The 24,652-nt window shown below is 33.3% G+C and overlaps 3 protein-coding genes and 2 pseudogenes across 3 annotated transcripts; 4 read left to right on the top strand and 1 right to left on the bottom strand.

Annotated features, from left to right (window-relative positions):
• The first annotated feature begins 271 nt into the window (after positions 1-271).
• Positions 272-1,315, top strand: LOC107609590 (uncharacterized). The gene has a single exon (XM_016311592.3). The coding sequence runs from the start codon at positions 524-526 to the stop codon at positions 1,076-1,078; it is 555 nt and encodes a 184-aa protein (XP_016167078.1). The 5' UTR covers positions 272-523; the 3' UTR covers positions 1,079-1,315.
• A 3,243-nt stretch (positions 1,316-4,558) lies between these two features.
• On the top strand, positions 4,559-5,512 carry LOC107609644 (uncharacterized). The gene has a single exon (XM_088493990.1). The coding sequence runs from the start codon at positions 4,651-4,653 to the stop codon at positions 5,236-5,238; it is 588 nt and encodes a 195-aa protein (XP_088350116.1). The 5' UTR covers positions 4,559-4,650; the 3' UTR covers positions 5,239-5,512.
• Positions 5,513-11,757: 6,245 nt separating this feature from the next.
• LOC107609759 (beta-glucosidase 12) lies at positions 11,758-17,430 on the bottom strand. The gene is made up of 13 exons (XM_016311780.3): positions 17,233-17,430; positions 17,085-17,154; positions 14,830-14,888; positions 14,655-14,730; positions 14,484-14,561; positions 14,284-14,371; positions 13,809-14,064; positions 13,581-13,696; positions 13,031-13,248; positions 12,777-12,808; positions 12,606-12,708; positions 12,393-12,501; positions 11,758-12,299 (listed from the first exon to the last, which is right to left on the bottom strand). Exons 1-13 carry the CDS (start codon positions 17,395-17,397, stop codon positions 12,104-12,106), a joined length of 1,566 nt encoding a protein of 521 aa, XP_016167266.1. The 5' UTR covers positions 17,398-17,430; the 3' UTR covers positions 11,758-12,103.
• A 3,036-nt stretch (positions 17,431-20,466) lies between these two features.
• On the top strand, positions 20,467-21,872 carry LOC148550487 (disease resistance protein RPV1-like; annotated as a pseudogene).
• Positions 21,873-22,095: 223 nt separating this feature from the next.
• LOC148550486 (disease resistance protein Roq1-like) lies at positions 22,096-23,920 on the top strand (annotated as a pseudogene).
• The last annotated feature ends 732 nt before the right edge of the window (positions 23,921-24,652 follow it).

Below are 24,652 nucleotides of genomic sequence, written 5' to 3'. Positions count from 1 at the left end.
AAAAATTAAAAATAAAAAGGAGTTGACTTGGTGAATTTATCTTGTAGTTAGTTTTTGAGATTTTTTTTGAAAATTAATTTTGAACGCCAGCTTAGCCAAGCAATCAGCCGTGGAGTTCGTCTGGCGCTGAGTCAAGGCAAAACGATTCTTGAACTCAAAAATCTTCTAGATCAGGGACTTCTCAAGGGGAGCGTTTGGAATTTTCCAATGATAGATCAAGAGGAATAATACTACTTCCCAGGAGTCCGTCTCACACTCAATGTCTCAATGGTTCTGATTTCTGCCTCTTAAGCCCAAAACAACCCCGTCAAACGTCAATTATTTTTTCACTTTTAGTTATACGGGGTCAAAAATTAATTTTTAAAATTATTGTGGTTCATTAAATAAATATAACAAAATAAATTAGGTTAATTTTTCAAATATTTTTAACAGCTGGCATAGACAATTCCATCAAATACTTTGCCATTTTGCACCCATTCTTCTCCATTCAGTTTCTTTCTTCCAATTTCTCTCTTTCTCTCTCATGGCCCACCTCCTCCAGATCGCTGTCGTCCTCGGCCTCCTCGTCGCCCTCTCCGCCACCACCGCTTCCGCTCGCCCCTGTCGGACCTTCGTCATATCCTCTTACACGTTCGCCCTTCCTTCCTCCGACGATCCCTCCCTTCCTTCCACCGCTACACTCACCACCTTCACCGAGATCCGCTCCTTCCGCCCTTTCCCCTCCGAGATCTTCTTCGACCGCGCCGTCGAGGACTCCTCCGCCGCCGTCGATATTGACAGCAGCCCTCGCCTCGCCGCACCCTTCGGATTCTCCTCCGAAGAATTCAGCTCCCTCCGTGATCGCACCAAGGACATCCTCTCCGTCGTCGTCGCCCTCCTCTTCGGCGTCGGCTGCGGCGCCCTCACCGCTGCCACCATGTACCTTGTCTGGTCCATGTTCTCAAGCCGTTACGAGTACCGGTACGAAGATTACCTCGATGATGACGAAGAAGAAGATAAGATCGAGAGCCCTAAGAAGTTAGGGTACGTGCAGATTCCGGCCGGGGAGACGAATGGTCTGGCGAAGAATGCGGTATGAGAGTATATATTTAAAACCTTGTGGTTGAATTAGGGGTTATGTGGCCCATTTGTGGATTGTTTATTATAATCGAATTATAGTGGAGATTGATAAGAAGAAAGAAATTGATTATGCTGTGTTTGTAATTTGTTAATTACGTGTTTAATTCACCGTCTCCGCTTATGGGTTACGATTCGCGTACTTTGCACTGAAATGTGTTCTGTTATTGTTATAAATGTTAAGTGTTAATTATGTTTATATATTTGCTATATCGGTAATTAGCAAATTGTAACTTATAATGTCGTTGATATTAGCATCATATGAATTATGATTATCAATTTTATGCTGAAGATAGATAGATAGATAGATAGATAGATAGATAGAATAAGTTTGGAAGTTTTATGAATTATGACTGTGGAATATGGAATATTAGATTAGATTTTTCTGGGGACTAGATTGGAAGAACATTGAAGCCTTTAGATTGGTCTAGTGGTGAGAGGTTTAAGTAGTATGGGGTCCTTGATTCAAATCATGCATGCTTGGATATTGTTCAGTAATTTCGTCAATTCACCAACTTCATTGAGCTATGGAGATTGATATACTTTGATTAGAGGACAAAGGGTTTTAGACTTTAGTTTAGGGGAAGTTGAAACAATTTGCAGATGGAATGGTTAGGTCATCTAGAGAGTGCAGATAACATTTTTTCTTAGTAAGAGATTTGTACAATCGGAATGATTAGATAATCAGAATTTTTACCAGAATTATTTCCAAAATGATGTTATCCTTGGTCCCTAGATGAATAAATGGAGTTGGTTTCTGTAACCATTGGCGGGAAATCACTCCCCGTCTCTGCAGATCCTAGATAATTCAAGGATAATATGTTAAAATGTTATTGAGCATTAAATTTGTTTTGGACAACCAAAAAAAAAAAATAAAAGAAATATCAATATTATTTTGTCTCTTCGCAGATATGCGAAACTTATTTGGATGTTCAAATAAAACTTTTTATGATTCAAAAGCAACTTGTAAAATGATCCTCCCATCCCACCTTGTACTTGCAGCTATTTATTGGTCAGCGATAAATCTTTAAATGGAGTTTCGATCTGCGACGAATTAGTGTTTAGTTTGGCCCAGGTTGGGAAAAACCGTAAAAAAAAAAAAATGATCCTCCGAAGCTAGTACATGCACTGCTTTTCATGGACAATTAAAATGTTAAAGGAATTAAGTTGCAATTTTTTTCTTTACCGACTAAAAAATGAAATTATTTGAGAAAATAAACTGTACATTGAGTTAGATTGTTATAACATTCCATTAATATAATAAAAGTTGAAAAAAATTGCAAAGTGAAGTAACATTAAAAAATTGAGCTAGTTTTGTTTAGCATTTGAGCACGATAAGAAACAGTTTAAAGATTTTTCTTTTCCTTGTTAATTTTGTAATTACAGTTGCATGAACATAGCATTTACGTATATCTCAGACCTATTATTTGATTCTGACATTTTTTCCTCTTAAATCGTTTGTAACATTCATTTGAGTAGTGCTTCTTTGGATTCAAACCCTTACGGGTAAAATTCACTCAAGTCACTTCCACTGGGGCTATTATTACTTAAAACATCTCACTAATTAAAAAGTTACTGCTTACTAATCAATATCAGTGTTAAAAAGAAAAAAAACAAGCATCCCATGTTAAAAAGCCTCAGTTGCTGATGGCAGTTGAAACTTCAGTAACGATCTCCTTTGTCAAGTTTATAAGATTAGTCTTAACCCACCTAAAGTAATAAACTTGCATAAACAGCAAATGGAGCAGCATTTAAAGGGGAACCATCGAAGCTGTTACAACTAAAAGAATGGTATACATTTAAATCAATAGTAAAATCTACAATTAGCTAAAGTTAGCCCACTCAGCTGGATGCAATACACAGTACATTATCTCAGGCAAGAGATTAGCCAAATACTATAATACTGATACACTTACATTTCTGGTCTTCAGAACACAAGTTACAAACTAGAGAATAAATGTTATTCCTAAGTTTCTTATCATAAGATATCATTTTTGAAACCTTATAAATCCTACAACTCTACAAGTCACAATGATGGCAAAAGTGGAACAGATAATAGAGTATAATACCGGGATTCTACCGATTGTTCTTCCATCAAACGTTATTGACAAATGATCTACAAGAGGTTATGCAGGAAATCCACACCAAAAGAGCAAAATAATGTCAACAAACCTTTACCAGGTGGAATAAATAACTGGCTAAGGTAAAGGAATAATATAGAATATCAAGGTTTAGATCATGAGACAAATGTGTGAGTATGAAGTTGTACTCTTATTTGAAGAAGCACTAACTACCTCGTTTATTACCTAAAAGCATTGACATTTAGAATTTAAAATTCATCTTAAATTCTTCTTATTAAACAAAGAATTTTGTACTCTTTGTTAACCATACAAATCATGACTCTTTACATTATTATATTTTATATAAATAGTTGAAATGTAAAAAGATAACTTATTAATTAAATTAATAATTTTTTAATTTTTAATGAGCTAAATATAATTTTTTTAAAAAAAAAAAAAAAAACTAAAGACTATAACTTACTACTTTATTTATTACCTCTAATGGTATATTATTTTTTAAGAAATGTTGTATTTTTTATTTTTCAAAATAACATTTGTTTTTGTTCCGGGGTTACTCCTTTTTGGGTTATATCTGACATCTTCTAATGTCAAGGTGCTACTGATGTCTTGGTGAAAGTAGGAGTGTTATCTATAAGGGATTCCGATACTTAAGTTAGCAAGTATTTTAATCAAGTTTTGATTAGATTGGAATACGAAGAATATCTTAGGGTATTAAGGTATTTATAAGTTTAGATATAGAATTAATAACCACCTTAAATAGTTTCATTTTTTATGATGAGTTTGTTACTCTCTTTTTAGTTTTAAATGAGTAAAAAATATTGTAGGAGTAGATTGAGATTCATCTTATTTGAATAAGTCAGGTCAAATTGACACCGCATAAGCCAACCTATATAAGGTCGGACACGTCTCAGAATGAAATATAGACTGTAATTCTATATATTAGACTTTTAATTATTTTGGACCTTGACTAAATTGTGGATCAAGATATAAATAATTTTAATATAAATATGGTGTTAATATCAAAATTTACATTTATGAATTTATAAAAAAAAAAGTGTTTTAGTGGAGACTTAGGACGTTTTGTAAATTTACCTTTTTTAATGATAAATTTGTTATATTTAAATTTAAATGGACTCATGAAAGATTTTTTATTTTAATAAATTAAATAAATAATATATTTTTGTAATAATTTTTAAAATTATTTATTTTAATAAATAAAATATTTATTTAATTTATATAAATAGAAAATTTCTATAAATATAAAATATATTTATTTTTCTGAATTTGATCTTATATAATTTTTAAATTCTAGACCCTAATTTTAATATACGAGAATATGAAATTTGTGAAAAGATGGCAAGAGAGATAAGGGGTTAATTGGGAAAAAAAAATCCCACGCACTTCACGCCTCACAATTCACAGTTCACAGTTGACAGCTTATTCTCTCTCTCAAATGGCCCGACTACTCCTCGTCCACCCGGTGCTGTCCGCCGTCGTCCTCGGCCTCCTCGTCGCACTGTCCACCCCTGGCGCCTCCGCTCGCCCCTGCCGGAGCTTCCTCATCTCCTCCTACACCTTCTCCCTTCCCTCATCGGACGATCCATCCCTCCCTTCCAGCTCTACCCTCACCACCTTCACTGAGATCCACTCCTTCCGCCACTTCCCCTCCAAGGTCTTCTTCACACGTAGCATCAGTGATTCCTCCGTCGGCATGACAGAGCCCCGCCGCCGTTCCCCTGAAACTCGCCCCGCCGCGACACTCGGATTCTCCGCTGAAGAATTCGGCTCCCTCCGTGACCGCACCAAGGACCTCCTCTCCGTCTTCGCCGCTCTCCTCTTCGGCGTCGGCTGCGGCGCCCTCACTGCCACCACCATATACCTCGTCTGGTCCTCGTTCTCCAGCCGCCACGATTACAGTTACGACGATTACCTTGACGACGAGGAAGACGAGAAGATCAATAACTCTAAGAAGTTAGGGTACGTGAAGATTCCGGAGGCAAAGGCGGAGGCTATTCCGGCTCCGACCAAGGATGCGGTATGAGAGCAATTCGATTAGGGTTTATTAACGTCCCCTTTTCGTAGTGTTTATATAACAATCGAATTTACAGTGGAAATTAATAAGAAAATACTTGATTGTGTGTTTGTAATTTGTTAATTACATGTGTTAATCCGTTTCTGCACACATACTAATGGATTTACTATATCTGTCATGAATTATGATCATCAATTATAGCCTTGAGTATGGGCTATGTTGAGGATACATTGCAGTTGTACTATAAATAATAGGAAATTTGCATTCTTAATGTCATTGAAAACTTAGGTTCTTGGAGCAGCATTCTTAATGTCATTCAAAACTTGTATGAAAAGTATGGAATATATAAATCAACTATGGAATATCTGAATTGGTTAGCTCACTGTACTCTAGTATACATTTAGAGTGGGTAATAACATTTGTTGTTTATGGAGTTTTGTCCAATTGAATACCAAAACGCTGGTAATTTGTGCTTCATTGCCAGGCATGGTTTTGTTTTGGCTGGTGTTAAGTACTGGTTGCCTAACAATATAATAGGAGTAAGTGTGTATAGAGGGTAGTTACATGAATTTGTTATCAGGCCTCCCACATAGGACTTATGCAGTAGTATAGTACTCGACTAGCTATATTAAATATGCAATTAAATTGAGATGGCCCTGATGCTTGTTAGCTCCATTAGTTTGCATTCTGAATTTCCTTGATAGTATCTAAGCAATGAAATTGGGACTAAATTCCCAAGTGGTCCTTCAAGATTCACAACTTTTACCATTTCAGTCTCTCAAATTCAAAATTACTTATATTGGTTCTGAGATTCAGTTCTGGGCACTATATTGGTTCTTGGACCCTTCTTAATATTAAATCAGCGAACTAAGTGTTGAATTGGATTTGACTTGCTACGTTGGATATATGGCTAAACAGCGTAAGAAAAGGAAGTAGAGTTTATATGATGTACAAATCATTATATCTCTCTTCATTCTTCAAAACGACATTTTTTTGGCCTTATTTAAGAGCTAAAGTGAAAAGACGCTATGTAGCTATGATCTAGTGTAGCAAGTCAGAGTTAGCTCGTTGATTCAACCTTGGAAAGCGTTGGAATTGGATCTCGAGGATCAGTATAGTGAATTTTGAATTTGAGAAACTAAAATGATAAAAGACGTGAATCTAAGAGACCACTATAAAAATTTAGTCTTGAAATTGGCTACTTCAAACTGTTCTATCTTCTATGTATGGTGGCTGGTTTGAGATGTGGACCAAAATGATCCGTTGGAAAGTTTAAGAATTTTAAAGAATCAGAGTTAATTTTCTAAATCTAATCAATGAAGTTAGTAATAATCATGAAGACGAGACTTGAAAGTTGCAAATTGTAACATCCACCATGAGACAATAATCATGAAGCTTTCTTTCAAAATTTTTGACGTGAAAATTTGAATTGTGTATTGTTTTTTCATGCATAGATTTAGGATTTACACATAACATAGATTAAACTACCAAAAATGCGCTCCAAGATTTTAGTCGTTAACAAAAATATTTTTGAAAAATAAAAAACGACAACAATATATTCAAAAATTAAAATGTGACAAATGTCTAAGTCAAGTGAATAGAAAGACGTACTCACTTCACATAAAAAATTTGTTACGTTTTTAAATCTTTTAAAAACATTTTGTCATTTCAATCTTTCAAAAATAATTTTATCAACTAAATTTTTTGGAGAACATTTGGTGTTCTACTCTATAGCACAGCTAATCTTTAGTGAAATGATTTGTTTTATGCACCATTGGATGAGATAAAAGTGGAGTTCACACTCAATAAAATGCAAAAGAGAAAGTATGAGAACCAATGAATTTAATGTATAATGTGTATAATAGGGATAAAATTAAAATTAACATCAAATGATAAATAAATAAGGATTTGCAACGGTTACGTAAATTTAAAAAACGGTCTCTTTTTTCCCCATCTGATGTGACTATCTTCTTGTTCAGTCTCTTCCTCTCTCACCGGTGTCGCGTCGCCACAGACACCAGCCGCCGTCGTTGCTCATAGTTCACGCCGACGTGCGCACCACGAATGCCCAGCAGTACCGTCGCGCAGTTTGCGTCGTTTCCGCAGTCTCGCATCACGCCAGTCGTACAACGCTTCCCCGCGCCGGCGGTTTCTGCCTCTCAATGTCGTCATTCGTGACATATAGGAGACACACAAATGTGTTGTTTTCATACGTCCATCACGCCTCGCAAGATCGTAAATGGAGATACTTCCTTTACACACATTGCGTCGCGCAGCCCAAGACTGCCATGATCGCCGCCTTCAACAACGTCACCTCCCCTACATAGGTATAGGTCCAAGATCAACATAGGATAACACAATAATAATTGTGCAAGCAATTAGTTTAGTCCATGATGCTCCCGTTTTTGTACATGCAAACTTAACCCACTTAAAAAATGCTCTGTCTTGCGCGGCGCCGGCCAACTTGAGTTTCTTGGATTTCGCTTCTTAGATTTAGCTTCCTTTACGTCTTCAAGGATCATGTTTGGTCGGACAAAGATGTCTCGTGTGGTCACTTGAGAGTCTTTGGATGCAAATCATTTGTTCATGTTCCAAAGGATGAGAGGTCCAAGTTGGATGTGAAGACAAGGCAGTGCATTTTTATTGGATATGGTCAAGATGAGTTTGGTTACAGGCTTTATGATCCAGTTGAAAAGAAGCTTGTAAGGAGTCATGATGTAGAGTTTATTGAAGACCAGACCATTGAGGACATTGATAAGGCAAATAAGAGTCAATCACAAGAGAACAGTGACTTGACTGATGTAGATCCAGTTCAGCTGCCTTCTTCGTCAGAACTAGCAGAGAATTAAGATCAGGAGCATATGCAGCAAAATGAGCCTTTGGTTCCTGATGACCAAGAGACGGGAGATCCGATTGATGCTCCAGTTAATGATGATGCTGATAATCAACCTGAGCTACCTGAAGATCCACCAGGTTTCCATCCTAGGAGGTCTACTAGAGGGCGACGACCTTCAACGAGGTATTCTTCTAATGAGTATGTGACATTTACTAATGGATTTGTGACCTTGACTGATGGGGGAGAACCAGAATGCTATGCGGAAGCTATGGAAGGCGACAACAATAAGAAATGGTTTAATGCAATGCAAGATGAAATGAAATCCTTGCATGATAATCAAATATTTGCGCTTGTGAAGTTGTCAAAATGAAAGAAAGCTTTGCAGAACATGTGGGTTTATAGGTTGAAGCATGAAGAAAATTCTCTGTGTCCAAGGTACAAGGCTAGATTGGTGGTCAAGGGTTACAGGCAGAAAAAAGGAGTTGACTATAATGAAATCTTTTCACCGGTTGTGAGAAGATCTTCTATTATGACTGTTTTGAGTTTGGCTGCAAGTCTTGATTTAGAGATAGAGTAGATGGATGTGAAAACTGCTTTCCTTCATGGTGATCTTAAGGATAAAATTCACATGGAACAACCTGAAGGTTTCATAATAAAAGGCAAAGAGGATTATGTTTGCAAACTGAAGAAGAGCTTGTATGGCTTGAAACAAGCTCCAAGACAATGGTACAAGAAGTTCGAGTCTGTTATGGCGGAACAAGGCTATAAGAAGACTACTTCTGATCATTGTGTATTTGTTAAACAATTTGCTAGTAATGATTTTATTATCCTTTTGATATATGTTGATGACATGCTTATTGTTGGTCAAAATGCTTCTAGAATTGATATGTTGAAGAAGCAACTTGCAATGCCATTTGCAATGAAGAATCTTGGGCCGGCAAAAGAGATTCTTGGCATAAGAATCGAGCGTGATAGAAAGAAAAAGAAACTTTGGTTGTCACAGGAGAAATACATAGAGACAATGTTGCACAGGTTTCAAATAGATAAAGCAAGGGCCGTTAGTACTCCTCTTGCTACACACTTCAAATTGAGTTGCAAGCAAAGTCCATCAAGTGATGAAGAGAAGAAAGACATGGAAAAAGTTCCATATGCATCAGCCGTGAGTAGTTTAATGTATGATATGGTGTGCACAAGACCGGATATAGCTCATGCTGTTGGTTGTGTTAGCCGTTTTGTTTCAAACCCAGGAAAAGAGCATTGGAATGCTGTAAAATGGATAATGAGATATCTTCATGGTACTTCTAACATGAAGTTGTGTTATGGAAGTGATAAGCCTATTCTAGTTGGTTACACTGACTCAAACATGGCAGGAGATATTGACTCTAGAAGGTCCATTTCAGACTTCTTGATCAACTTTGCGGGTGGAGCTGTGTCTTGGCAATCTAGATTGCAAAAATGTGTTGCTTTGTCTACTACCGAGGCTGAGTTTATTGCCATTACCGAAGCGTGCAAGGAGATACTTTGGATGAAGAAATTTTTGAAAAAACTCGGGTTTACTCAAGAGAGGTATGCGTTGTTTTGTGATAGTCAAAGTGCTATACATCTTGGTAAAAATTCTACTTTTCATTCTCAATCCAAACATATTGATGTGAGGTATCACTGGACACGTGATGTTTTGGATGTTGAGTTGTTGGAACTTGAAAAGGTTCATACCTGATGAGAATGGTTCTGATATGATGACCAAGGCATTACCAAGATAGAAGTTTGAAGTTTGTTGCTTAATCGTCGGATTGGCGGTTACCTCCACATAGTCGTGAAGGGGAGATTTGTTGGGTTTTTGGGCTCCCTTCCTATGTGGAGAAAAAGCCAAAATATTAGTATCCAAATCCATGAATAGTTGAAGTGGTTGAGAGAGAGAGAAGTCATTTTGAAAGGAGAACACCAAACACTATAGAGAAGAGAAGAGAGAAAGTCATTTTCGCACATATACAAAGCTATCTTCATAAATTTATCGCTGCAAGTTCGTTAACCGTTGAATCGAGCTCAAATTTGGACAACATATTCTACACATCTGGTTCTTTGTTTTTACCGTTCAGATCTTCGATTCAATGTCTGTAGCTGGAGATATTGGCCATGCACAGCAGTTCTGTTTTTGTGGTATTTTCATCTTCTTGTTCTTGTTTTGTAAGCTTTGAAACTTAGGTTGTTTAGCTTGTTGTATGCACGTTTTGTGCAGTAATTTGTGACTCTCTTGTACCTTTTTTTCAATTATAGTAAAGCTATTTCCTGATCTTGATTGCTCGTGATTTTTACTTCTCTCATTGAGGAGGTTTTTCACATTAAAAATCTTGGTGTATTAGCTTGTTTTTAATTTCTGGTTTATGTGATTTTTCCACTGCTATTGAGTATTATTGTGCTAGTGTTAATACTTGTTGTGAGTGGATATTGTTGCTCCTCTAATTCAGGAAAGTAAGAATGATGTGTTTTATTCCTATCAATTTTCTCTTATGATTAACCCTCCGCCAGAACTCACTCCTCTTCTTCTTGCTGACTCGAAGGGTGTTCTTTATTCTAGAGCTTAGTTGTACAAGGTTATAAAATTCTTGAGCTTTTTTTATTCTTTAAATTACGCATGGTTGATGTACTCTTTTTTCTTTATTGAATTTTTTCCCAAGGGGTTTGGCTCATGGGGTTTCTTAGGGAGGCATAACCTGTATAGGCGGAGTATCATATAGTCTAATACCAATGTCAGTGAAACAATGTACTGTACAGATGTATCATATTCAACTTCAATGAAATTATAAAATTTCTGGTAAAAAAGATTAAATTTTATATTAATTATTGATAATTGTTAAATTATGTTCATACACACCAATATAATATTTATTGATATATCGATGAAATCATACACATAAATGTATAGATCATATATTAATTTGGGAACCACTTAGATAAAGATGTCAAAAACGTCTTTTTTTAAAGATATTTTTTAAAAATTAAAATTTAATACATATAATCAATTAAATTGTATTATTTTTATTAAAATTAGAATTTAGAATTTTTAAAATTAATATATATAATAAGAGTATTTTAGTCATTTTATATAATAGGAGTATTGTAGTCATTTTTTTATAAAAAATAATATTAATTTAGACGGATTCAAAATTTGATTCACTATTTTTCGGTCAAATTAATTTATCTGACATAATTTTGACAAAAATAACATAATTTAAGTGATTATATGTGTTAAATTTTAATTTAGATGTTTTCTGCGTGTTTAAGGGAGCATCTCCCTATTAATTTTAAACAAGACAATGCTCGATGCCTAGATCATATATTACTTTGAAGAAGCAGAAGGAAAAACCTTGCTGCTGCTATAGGTATGGATCGGAAGTCATTACTAAATGAGAGCTCAGTTCCTGGAAATTTCAGCGCTGTAAGGCAAAATTGAATTTGAAACAGATGATGATGTTGTGTATGTGCTTCTCAGGAATATGCATTGTGCAACAAAAAAAAAAAGATGTGGAAGAAGGGTCAGCTATAAAAAACTAAAAAAGTTGACTAGAAAAAAGAGGGTCAGAAAAGGCCTTAGTTATAGTTGGGTTGTGAATCGTGATTTGTGATTTGTGAATTTTGTCCTGAGTTTGAAATTTTCTGAATGGTGACAAGTGCATAACAAGATTCTATAGTTCTTTTTTCAAAAGGTTTCTTTCATAGAAATACATAGAAATCATAACAACCAAAAGAAGCAACACAACATTTGGCATTACAAACCCTGCTTACAAATATTGGCATGATAACCATTACTCACAGTAATCATAGTGGATATAAAAAATGTTATTCGCACACCAAAATCAGTCACTAAAATCAGCCACCAATATATTTGTGTATAAATAAATACATGTGTGGTTTAATTTATTTTTATGTGTATTTATATTTCAACATGTATTTTACACTTTGCTTGATTTTGATGTACACGTAGCATAGTCGAGTTGATATTTATCTAAGACACACATTATATATGAATTGTTCAAGTTCTTAGCGCGAATCACCACGTGTAGGTACTTCACGTTGTAGTAAATTCTTAAACCAAAGAGCTGACTGTTTTGGATGTCTTTTCAGGCCATTTTTGTAATCAGTAAAGTAGATTCCAAACCTCATAGTGTAGCCAGCATCCCATTCAAAGTTGTCAATAAATGACCATGCAAAATATCCTTTTACATTTACACCTTCCCTGAAATATGCAAAACCAACAAAATTAGGAGCACACTAAACATGTTTACAATTCAGTCAGCAAAAATAGTTTATCTGATATGATAGCACATACTTGATTGCAGTTTGAATATATTGTAGGTGACTATAATAGTAATCAATTCTTGTTTCGTCTGCAAGGGCTTCCTCAAGTGCAAGTGTTGGATCATCGAGTTCATCTATGCCTGCATAATTAACACATTGTTTCCATAAACATAAGGAAACAAATACTGTGTTAAAACTAAATGTGAACCAATAAAGAATCTTTTATTTTTTTTGTGTATATTACCATTTTCAGTGATGTAGATCCACGGATTGTTGTAATTCGATTTGAAATAGAACAAAAGGTCACGAATTCCTTTTGGATAAACTGACAACCAGTCTGAAGCACCCTGCAAATGTAGAGGCTAAGGTAACTGAATTTGAAGAATTGATATGCTGCTGCAAATCCATATATTACCTTTGGACCAATAGGTATTCCATCACACTCATCTGTCACATTAAAATGCATCTTGCATCAATAAACTAGAAAATAAAATATCTTGGATTCAGTGAGTGAGAGTTTTATTTTTCCTTAAAATCAAACTGATTAGAATTAATATATGTGCTAGAGAGAACAACAGCATCATTCTATCATTAACCTAAGATATGATAATTTTTCATTATGTATTAAAATTTATCTCATTAGTACTATCCACACAAACATGTTCTTACTTGTAAGAGTAACTAGAGAATCTGTAAGATAGCTAGGCTTGGCTTTACTTAGTTCTGGTGCATCAGCAGCATAATAGGAGGTGTAGTAGTTTAATCCAATAAAATCAAAGGACCCTCTTAAAATCCCTGATTGATATGAAGAGAACTTTGGCATCCTATTTCCCACCAGAAGCCGCATGGAACTTGGGTAGTCTCCTTTTGTTATTGGCTCCATAAACCTGAAATTTCATTAGTTGAATCAGCTCTCATGTGACAGTGAATTCATATGACAAAATAAGCTACAGCAGCATACAGTTGACAGTGAATTCAAATGACAAAAATTCTTGTGTTCTTGCTTTTATTCTAATTCACTAACTATATGTCATGTTAGTCTTCATTTTCTTCGTCACCTAATTTTATATTACATCTTTATTTTTTTTAACCATGAAGTTCATCGGACGTTTAACCAACAGATTAGAGCAAGAAGCATATAAGAATTTCTCAGTGGCAAGATCCTGTAGTAAAATTCACAAATGAGTCCTTTTTTTTCTCTCTCATTAAGAATTTATACCATCCAACCATGAAATCAAGGGCTCTCTGTGCAGCATGATGATCCAATTCTGTATCATGTAATGGCACCATCCAGAAACAAAACAGTGCTATCCCTATTAAGCCCTTCTGAGATGCCTATGTACACAAAGGAAAGTAAGGTTTTGCTTCCAATATTACTCTAAACTAGTTCATAGAGATCCATTCATTTTGTCAATTGAAAGTTTCTTATAAAAATGTGTAACAAAACCTGATACTTAGTCTTATAGATGTTAACAGCAGCTGCATGAGCTAGTAGCAGATGGTGTGCCACCATATAGGGCTCAGTGCCTGAATCTCCACCGGTGCAGCTAAGGTTCTGCCAGGCTGAACATCTTCCTGGTGCATACTTTCCTGTTGCATAGCCATGATAGCTGAAGGTCCACGGCTCGTTGATCGTAATCCAATGCTTCACTCTATCACCAAACTGCTTAAAGCAAACCTCAGCATAGTCCTGGAAGTCATTCCTACAGGAAAGAGTGAGACTGGTGCGTTTGGTTTGTATTTTGGCTTTCTGTTTTCATTTTCGGTATTTTTTGTTTCCAAAATTTTGTAAAGAAAATGCAGAAAACATGAGATGAAACAATCCTAAAAACAGAAAATGAAAATACAAACCAAACATACTTAATGTTCAAGACATGTTGACTAATACTTTGACTAGTTAGGAATTAGGAGATGTAAATTACACTATCTCAGGGCTTAAAAAGCCTCCATATTCATCTTCTAAAGCCTGAGGAAGGTCCCAATGAAAAATTGTCACAAAGGGTTGAATATCTGCATTGAGTTACCAACAAAGAAAGACATTATGCTTAAATTACTCCTAAGAGAAACAAAAACCAATTACTAATATCTTAGCTTTGCAACATATTTGATTAATGATGATGACCTTTGGCTAGCAGCTCATTGATGAGGTTATTATAATAATTTACTCCTTCCTTGTTAACACCTCCATTAAGCCTTCCCTCTGAAATTAGCCAATGCATCACATTTAGTTAGCTTTGATAACAAATTTAACAGAGTGCAAAATTGGAAGTTTCTCTAGTGTCATGTTTCTTACTTGGGAGTATTCTGGACCAAGAGATTGAGAATCTATAAGCATCCATGTTCATATCCTTCATGGCCTCAACATCTTCCTGCATAATCAATACTTTCTTCAGAAGAATCACAATTATGCTTGCTTAATATCTCTGTTCTTCAGTTATTACAGTGTAATAATGTTTGTGTTACAGCACCTTATAATGATGATATTCATCAGCAGCTACATCTCCATTACTTCCGTCTTGTATCTTACCTGTCATGAATCAAGCATAATGTAGTAATTTATAAGGGTTAACCACCAAAAACACCCCGAATTATTCAAACAGGACAAAAATGCACTTGAATTTTACTATCAACAAAAATGTTTTTAAATAATTTAAAAACGCGACAAAAATGTCCAACAGTAAATATATATTTTCAAAAAATGTCTTAGAGATTGAATTTTGATAAGATATTTTGTAAGAATAATTAAAAAAATGAGATATTATTATTTTTAAAATTTGGTAATTTTTCTAAGTATATATTTTTTGTGATTTTTTAAAAGTATTATTAGTTATTAACAAAAAATTACAAAAAATATATACTTAATGAAAAATCACTAAATTTTAAGAATAATAATATCTTATTTTTTTAATCATTCTTGCAAAATATTGTATCAAAATTCAATCTCTAATGTATTTCTTGAAATACATATTTAATGTTAGATAATCTTGCAAAAAAACTAACATTAAACATGTATTTCAGTATTTCTCAAAAAATACATTAGAGATTGAATGTTGATGCGATTTTTTGCAAGCATGATTAGAAAAATGAGATATTATTATTCTTAAAATTTAGTAATTTTTCGCTTAGTATATATTGTTTTGTGATTTTTTAAAAGTATTATTGGTTGTTAACAAAAAAATTATAAAAATAATATATACTTAACAAAAAATCACAAAATTTTAAGTATAATAATATCTTATTTTTATAATCATGCTTGTAAAAAATTGCATCAAAATTCAATCTCTAAGGTATTTTTTTTAAAATATATATTTATTGTTGGGTATTTTTGTTGTGTTTTGAAATTATTTAAAGACATTTTTGTCGATAGTAAAATTCAAGTGTATTTTTGTCGGCATTTAAATAATTTGGGGGCATTTTTTGTAGTTAACTCTGATTTATAATTTACCATATGAAAAATGAAATTCATAACACCCCAAATTTAATTTACCTTTTCATATAAAGAAAAAATAAAACACTTTTTTAATTTAATTTTTCCACAATTTTTAGAAAACAATTTTTCCTTTTGAACTTTTAAAGTAGAAAATGGAACTCATAATTAGGGGTGAAAAAAGATTAAGCAGCCTGCTAGGAGCTTGCAGTTTGGTTTGTGTTTAATCTGACCTGTTATAAAATAGTCATAAACTTAAATTTTTATAAAATCTTTAATATGTTAACAGGTTAGGTTCAGATTTACTAATTGGTCTTATTGGCCTGTCAGGCCTGCTTGAACCTCTTAAAACATAATTAAATATATAAATAATTTTTTATTATTAACAAAATTATAAAATATTTTAAATTTATTATATTTTATTATAAATATTTTTATATATTTTAAATACTTTTTTTTTACCAAAGATAGGAGGTTCCAATCCGCAACCTCTTAATTGAGTATGGAGAGACTATGCCATTTAAGCTATAACTCATTGGCATATTTTAAATACTTTAAAAGTTCAAAAATTTTTATAAATAATATTTTTATTTTTATAAAAAAAAGTTATCCGACCTTTTAACAGGCTTCACACCATGTCAAATTTAATACTTTAAAAAGAATCTATAACAGACTACAAACTCAAGCTAATTAATTACATAACAGACTAAGTTGGTTAAAAAACAAAACTTGACCTGACCTATTTCCACTCTTACTCATAATCGAGACCACTGTTATCACTTATCAAGTGCTAAATAAATTACTTCCTTTCCCAAGTTGTCTCGATTTCGAGCAAATCATAACTCCAAAATTATGGAGAAAAATAGATTAAGACCGGCGCGTCAATAGATTCAAACTCAAACTATTTTAAAAGTTTAAATTTGTTAATAAATCATGCTCAAGTTTACAAATGTATCCAACTAGGCTATAAACATATTAAGTTATAAATAAATATAGAAATATATTTTTCGTAATAAAAGTTTATTAAAACGTTAAATTTAGTAAATTTAATTATAAATACTTTTACCTATTTTAAATAATTTGAAAATTTAAATATTGTTGTAAATATAAATTTGGACTATTCCTATAAATAGTTTTTTTACCAAAATAAGAAAAATAATTTTTCTAATATTTCTTTTTCAAAACAGAAAATATAAAGACTCTTCACCCTAAACAAAATAATAATTTTTGTCTCCCTAACAAAAAGACCTGAACTTAGAAGACTGAACTCAAAGAAATAGATTAAAACTTAGAAACCTGGATATTTATGAGTGAAAGTATCCCATATACTTGGTTCTCTGCCACCTTCATCTGCTGCACCTTCCACCTGAAAATTTGCATAAAAAGACAGCTTAATTCATAGTTCATGGCAACATGATACAATTATTATGGGAAAAGAGAATACCTGGTAAGAAGAAGCTGCTGCCCCGAAAATGAAACCATGTGGAAAAGCTGAACGGTTGAGATATGCATTAGTAATATCGCTGTTGAATATGGCTGCAACTTCATTGAGTGTAAAAGTAAGAAACAGTGTAACACTTAAGAAATGATGAACACTGAAGAATGCCATAGTGACCGATCTGTTTTGACACACGTAGCTTGTTGAGGCCGTTATATAAAGTAAGTTTGACGCACGTGCTTTAATTCCAATTACACTTTAAGTATCTACAGGTCCCAACCACTTAGATCTTTTTATTAGTGTGTGACTGTGTGGGATATTTTTTTCTGATATTTGAGATAGAAATAATGTCGGCAAGTCTTTGTCAACTTCAACTCCTTCCAAGTGCTTAAGGACTCGCTCAAAATCTCAAACAGTTAGACTTTCTAAGTGCTTGTGTTTTTTGCTATTTTTTTGTCTGTTTTTTTAGAGAGAAGAATGTTTGAACGCATTAGAATTTATTGTTTTTAGTCAAGAGACTGAAAATATATTATTAAATTATTGAGGAGTGCTACACATATAAGTTATTTTTGTTTACAAGTCTTATAAGTTGGGCCTAACACATGCGTTACAGAAGAAGAAGTAAAAGAAGAAGAAGAAGAAGCAGAAGAAGAAGAAGAAGCGTGAATATAAATGACTTGTATGATTTGTATAGAAAAGCGTTTTCTCTTTAATTTGCCTTTGATCTCCTTCTGTTTTTTTTTATTTTTACGGTTTCTGAAATCAAGTTTTGAAATTGTTTTGAAGATGATGAAACTTCAGAAATACACTCGAACGATTACAAAAATATACCCAAACGATTATAGAAATACATCCAAAGGATTACAGAAATACATCCAAACAGTTACAGAAATAAACCAAACGATTACAGAAATAACCCAAACGATTACAGAAATATACTCAAAGGATTTAAGAAATACACCCAAAGGATTTAAGAATTACACCCAATATAGGGAGAGACAGTATATTTCTTCTTGAAATCAATACACCCAAAGAATTACAAAAATACACCCAAAGAATTTAAGAAATACACCCAAAATTCGTTGAAGTACACCTTATGCATAATTCAGAACTCTTTCTCTTTTTCCTCCTCATCTTCTGCTGCTGCTTCTTTTTCTTCAAAAACGATTTCAGAGCTTGATGTCAAAAAATAATGGAAACCGAGAATAACGAAGAAAGAAAATAAAGAGAAAAACACGTAAATAAAGAAGAAGAACAGGAAGAGGAAGAAGAACGTGTAGCAAAAAGAAGAAGGAGAAAGAGAAGGCAAGAAACGTACCTTGAATAATGTTTCTTAGTTTTTTCTGGTGATTTTGATGAAGGAAAAAGAGAAAACGAAAAGAGGAGAAGAAATTTCAATAAAAAAAAGAGGGAGGAAGAGAAGCAAAAGAGACACAGAGAAAGAAAAAGAAGAAGAGGAAGAGGAAGAGGAAGCACGGAGAAAGAAGAAGAAAAAGAGGCACAAAAAAAACGTGAAACGGCGTGTTTATAAATGACTTGTATGATATAGAAAATTACTTGTATGTGCAGAATTACTCTAAATTATTATACTAAAAAAAATAAATCATAATTAAAAATAATAGTAAAAAACAATCAATTCTAATAATTATTAAGCATTTTTAAAAAAAAAAATAACGGTGATTATTATCCTTCCTAAATAATATTTATGTGTGTGTTTGGATTACAGTTTGCAAATGGGAGTTTGCATAAAATTGATTTTGCAAAATTGATTTTGATGATAAGTAAGTTTGGGTTAACGTGATTTATGTTTGACAATCTCTATATCAAAATTAATATAGTAGTTTCTTGAAGTTAAGATGCTCTTACTGCTTTTTTTTTGTGACTGAAATAAATTAAACAAACAAAAACAAAACAAACAAAATAAGGAACTGCCTAAATAGAGGGATAGTCCCGTTCAAGACTACTCTTAAACTCCTCCCAAGGTGAAAGAAGCTCCACATGCGAAAGTTGTAACTTCATCGCCATCTTTGTCATAGTATCTGCCACCCTGTTTGCATCTCTCATAATCAAACGAAAGTCAACCCGTCAATTCCAATGCATGATATCTCTTATTTTGAGCACCAGTGGATCAATAAACCCAAAATCATCTTGAGTAACAAGATTAAATGCTTCCACACAATCTGTCTCACAAATAACATCTCATTGACTTACTGCTTTAAAGATCTATGAGAATAATCGTCACATATTTTTTTAAAAGTTTAATTTTGACACACTGTTAATATAAAAACGTTTTATACAATTGTTTAATCATATCTATTCATTTGGATAACTATTCACATAATTAATGTAAAAAATAATTATCTTTATTAGTGTGACGACATGTTAAACGACATGTAAAAATTAAATTAAATTTATTTTTTAATTTCTAAAGTTTGTAGAATATTAGGAGTAGATTTTATGTTCTTCGGTCGACTAAACTAACAAAAAAAATATAGCCCATATATACATGCTAATGAAAATGTTAACTTGTCAACTAGTTGAAACTATCAAACTTTGATGGCAATATAGCATTTTTTTCAAATGAGTCTTTGGGATTTTGGGACAGCATTGAACCAACACTCGAACAAACAACACCATTGACCCGTTCACCATGTTTCTCGGTTCATGGTCCTTGGCCTCTTGACCTTATTTTGTTTATGCATCATGTTAGAAACAAGAGACTGAATCGGAGGAAGGATTTGTATATTATTGAATGTGATCAAGTTGTCTATTCAAGTTGTGTGGAATGATATAATATAGAAGGGTATTTATAGGGACTAAGAGAATCCTAATAATAAAGACGTAATATTTTATAATAAATATTCAGATATGCTAAATAATGCTAATTGATCCTAATTGATTCTAATTATATTCTAACATCTCCTCAAACTCAAGTGAAACATATTTAAAACAACGAAATAAAGAGAAAAAAAACTGCATAAATTGATAAAACGGATGCAGACGGAACTGCCGGAAGGAAGCGCAGACGGAACTGCCGCTTGTCTGAAGGAAGGGCAGACGGAACTGGCAGAAAAAAACGCAGACGGAACTGCCACGAGAGAACACAGACGGAACTGTCACGAGAGAACGTAGAGAGAGCGAAAACTTTATGATTTATTCATGAGAATAGGTAAGCAGCGGATGACAATGATGTTTGATCATTCAACTCAAAAAAATACAAGACAGAAAATAAGTTAGTCGATGAGGTGAAAAAGCATCAAAAGAATGACAAAAGGGAGAAAAAAATGCAAAAAAGTATGGTGATTTCACCACAAGGAAAACAACCTATCCTCTTCGAGGAGGATACCATGGCTCTGATACCATGTTAGAAACAAGAAACTGAACTGGAGGAAGGATTTGTATATTATTGAGTGTGATCAAGTTGTCTATTCAAGTTGTGTGGAATGATACAATATAGAAGGGTATTTATAGGGACTAAGAGAATCCTAATAATAAAGACGTAACTTATAATAAATATTCAGATATGCTAAATAATGCTAATCGATCCTAATTGATCCTAATTATATTCTAACATATCATAAGAACATCACTTTTGTTCACGGTTTCACTGGCAATCTCTACAAAGCTCTCTGTGACAAAGGAATCCACACCTATGCTTCTCAAGGCAATTCACAAGTCCAAGATTGCCATCATTGTACTCTCTCCTAACTATGCTGCTTCTTCTTTTTGCTTAGAGGAGCTGGTCCATATATCCTTCACTGCATCAAGGGAAACAGTCGCTTGGTTTTGCCGGTTTTCTATGAGGTGGATCCTTCTGATGTACGTCATCTAAAAGCAGTTTTGGAGAGGCAATAGCTAAGCATGAGAACAGATACAAAGATGACATGAACAAGAAGGTGGACAAATGGAAAGAGGCTCTGCATCAAGTGGCTAATTTTTCAGGCTATCATTTCAAATACAGGTACCTCACCTTCTTAAATTTGTTTCAAATTGAAATGAGTGCCAGAACTTAGACATTTTTGTGTGTATGCAACCACATGTATATTAACTAGTCTAGATTGGGCAGGGAAGGATATGAACACAAGTTTATCGGAAATATTGTGGAAAACATCTCAAAAAGGATTAGACGACATGCAGCTTTGCCTGTTGCTGATCATCCAGTTGGATTGGAGTCCCCAGTGTTAGCGGTAGCTTCACAAGCATTGCTACATGGCCAGTAAATATCATCATTTTTTGTCAACACTTAGCCAACAATAATTTGTATCCATATTTATAGATATTTTGCATACAAAAAGTATATAATTTACACTTATATTTATTAAAGTTTTGCACATATAAATTAATATATTTTGCAATATAATTTGCACCCACATTTCTCAGAATTTGCACACATAAATTAATAAAATGATAATTTAGTGTTTGTGCTGCCCAAATGATGGCAAAAAATAGTAAAAGTTACTGGCCTTCAAGAGTTTCTAGTAGCTTCACTTCTAGATGTTGAATCTAATGCTGCGATTCACATGGTTGGTATTCATGGAATTGGTGGAATAGAAAAAGCAACACTTGTTCTTGCCGTCTATAACTTGATTGCGATGCTGACAATTTTGAAGGCATGTGCTTTTCTTGAAACTGTGAGAGAAAATTAAAATAAATATGGTTTAATACATCTTCTTTGTAAGAAGGAAAGAGCCTACATAGTAGGTGTTAAAGAAGGAATTTCAGAGGTACAACATAGACTCTGCCAAAAGAAAGTTCTTTTAGTTTTAGATGATATTGATGATCCTGAACAGTTGAGCAATTGCTGAAAAACCTGATTGGTTTGGTCGTGGTACACAAGACAAATATTTACCGACACTTCATGGCATTGAAATGACATATGAGATACAAGGTTTGAATGAAAAAGAGTCCTTAAATTTGCTTAATTGGAAAGCTTTTAAAACAAATATTGTTAACTCAAGGTACACAAATATTTTAACCCGTGCAGTAACTTATGCTTTTGGACTTCCATTGGCTTTGGAGGTAATAGGTTCTAACTTGTTTGAAAAAAATTTAGAAAAGTGGGAATCTGCATTGGATCACTATAAAAAAATTCTTGATAATAAAATACGCAAGATACTTTAGATAAGCTTTGATGTTTTGGGAAAAGAAGAGCAGAATGTTTTTCTAGATATTGCTTATTGTTTTAAAGGATATACATTAATGAAAGTTACAAATATACTTCAAGTTTATTATAGGAGGTGTATAAAATATCATATTGGAGTGTTAGTTGAAAATTCTCTCATAAAGATCAATTGGTGTGATAATAGAGTGACAATGCATGATTTTTACAAAGGACATGAGCAAAGAAATTGTTCTAGAAAAGTCACCAGAAATACCTGAAAAGCGTGATAGATTATGGTTTTGTGAAGACATAGTAAAAGTTTTAGGAAACAATTAAGTAAGTAATAAATTTAATTTCTCTACGTAAGTTTGTTAAAGATTTTATTTGCACACGTGTTTTAATTAATTTATATTTTTATTCTATCTTAAAAGGGACTAGTGCCATTAAAATCATGTATCTAGAATTTTCTTTATTTAACAGGGAAGTGAAATGGGATGGAAAGACCTTCAAAGAGATGCAAAATCTCAAAAAACTTATCATAAAAAAGGTTAATTTTATTACACTTCCAATTATCTTTCAAACAGTTTAAGAATATTGGAATGGTGGAGATATCCTTCAAAGTATTTTTCATATGATTTTCAACCAAAAGATCTCTTCATACTCAAGTTACCTGAGTACCACCATATGTCTCTCAAGTTGAATAGGTTATCCAAGACAAATGTACTAAATTCATTTTTATGATATTGCATGTTATTAAATTTGAGGTTCATTTGATTGACTCTTCTTTTTTTGTTTTCAGAAGTTTGTGAGCATAAAACTAAAAGTATTAAATTTCGATTACAGTAATTTTTTGAAAGAGATATTTGATGTGGCTAATTTTCAAACTTTACAAGAATTTTTTTTTAAAGATGGTGAGAATTTAGTCACGGTTCACAGTTCAGTTAATTTATTAAATAAATTGAATGCGGAAGATTGCAACAAGCTACAAAGCTTTTCACTTGCTATCAAATTTCCCTTACTGGAAAAATTCTTTCTATTTGGTTGTTCAAGCCTTAAATGGAAAATTCTTTCTATCTAAAAAAATTCTTACCGGAAAACTTTTCAGAAATTTCAGAAGTAACGAAAAATCTTAAATGGCTTTATTTGGAGGGCATTGGCATAAAAGATTTATCATGTTCATTTCGTAATCTTTCTGGATTGTTGCTTTTGGAAATGAGGAAAAATGAAATGTGTAATAGGGTTGTACATGATTTAGTTAATCCAAAATCCAAACTTGTTTTTTGGTTAACCAAAAATTTAATTTTAGTTAATCAACCAAATTGATTTTATATGATAAAACTGGTTAATAACCACATTATTCTTGTACCACATTACATTTTGAAAACGGATGGAATCATGGGGAGTTTTCTTATGATGCAAGACAACGTCACAAGTCCTACTACAAAAAGGTTCCAAGTGAATCAATTGCAAAAGAGACTAGAATGCACGGATTCAAGCAAAAGAGTAGTTTCATGCATGATATTCATTCACTGATCCTTACTGAATGACAGGACTAATTATAATGATGATCATGCTCTCAATGATATTGCCTAACCATAAGAAACATCCCTTGCTCCTTGAATCATGTATGGGTTTGTGGACATTGCTGTTTCTAACACTTCTGACTAAGTAAGAATGCATTGCTGTTTACTTCATTCAATGTGTGAAATGAAAGTATTAGGTCAAGGAATAGAGATGACTATTCATTCAATATGGTGCTGAATTTGTACAGAATAGTTGAACAATTCTGTGTGCTGAACCTCCTAAGCTTCTTTGTAAATAGTTGAAGTTGTGGACAGCCAGAAATTTCAAGTAACTGAAGATTTGGCAACATATCAATGTTTATAGGAAGTTCCTTTAGATTTGAGCAACATTTCAACACTAAAACCTCAAGGCTACTGAAATTGAATATACAAGGCAATTCTTATATTGCGGTCTCTTCCACCTTAAGAATTCTCAAATTTTCCATTTCTCCCAACAATTCTGGAAACTTCTCAAGTTGACAACAACCGTTAAGAGCAATGCATCCTAAAGATGGCAACTTTAGGACACTAGGTAAGTTCTTCAGCTCAGTGCACCTTTCAACACCTAAATAAACAAGTTTATCAAGTGATCCAATAGATTCATGAATATCAACCAAACTTTCCTATTAGGACTTCTCTTGTATTTATCCAACGCAGATTCCCATTGGTGAATGCTTCGACCACACATATCAGAGCCTAATTCTGGCTTGTATTTTCTGACATTCGCAAGAAAACTCACATATCAAAATTGATTACATAGTGT

Source organism: Arachis ipaensis, chromosome B7 (genome assembly GCF_059453495.1).
Source record: "Arachis ipaensis isolate K30076 ecotype BB chromosome B7, ASM5945349v1, whole genome shotgun sequence".
In the NCBI taxonomy this organism is placed as follows: domain Eukaryota; kingdom Viridiplantae; phylum Streptophyta; class Magnoliopsida; order Fabales; family Fabaceae; genus Arachis; species Arachis ipaensis.
The sequence above is the reverse complement of the archived record's forward strand: the minus strand, read 5'-3'. Positions and strand labels throughout refer to the sequence as shown.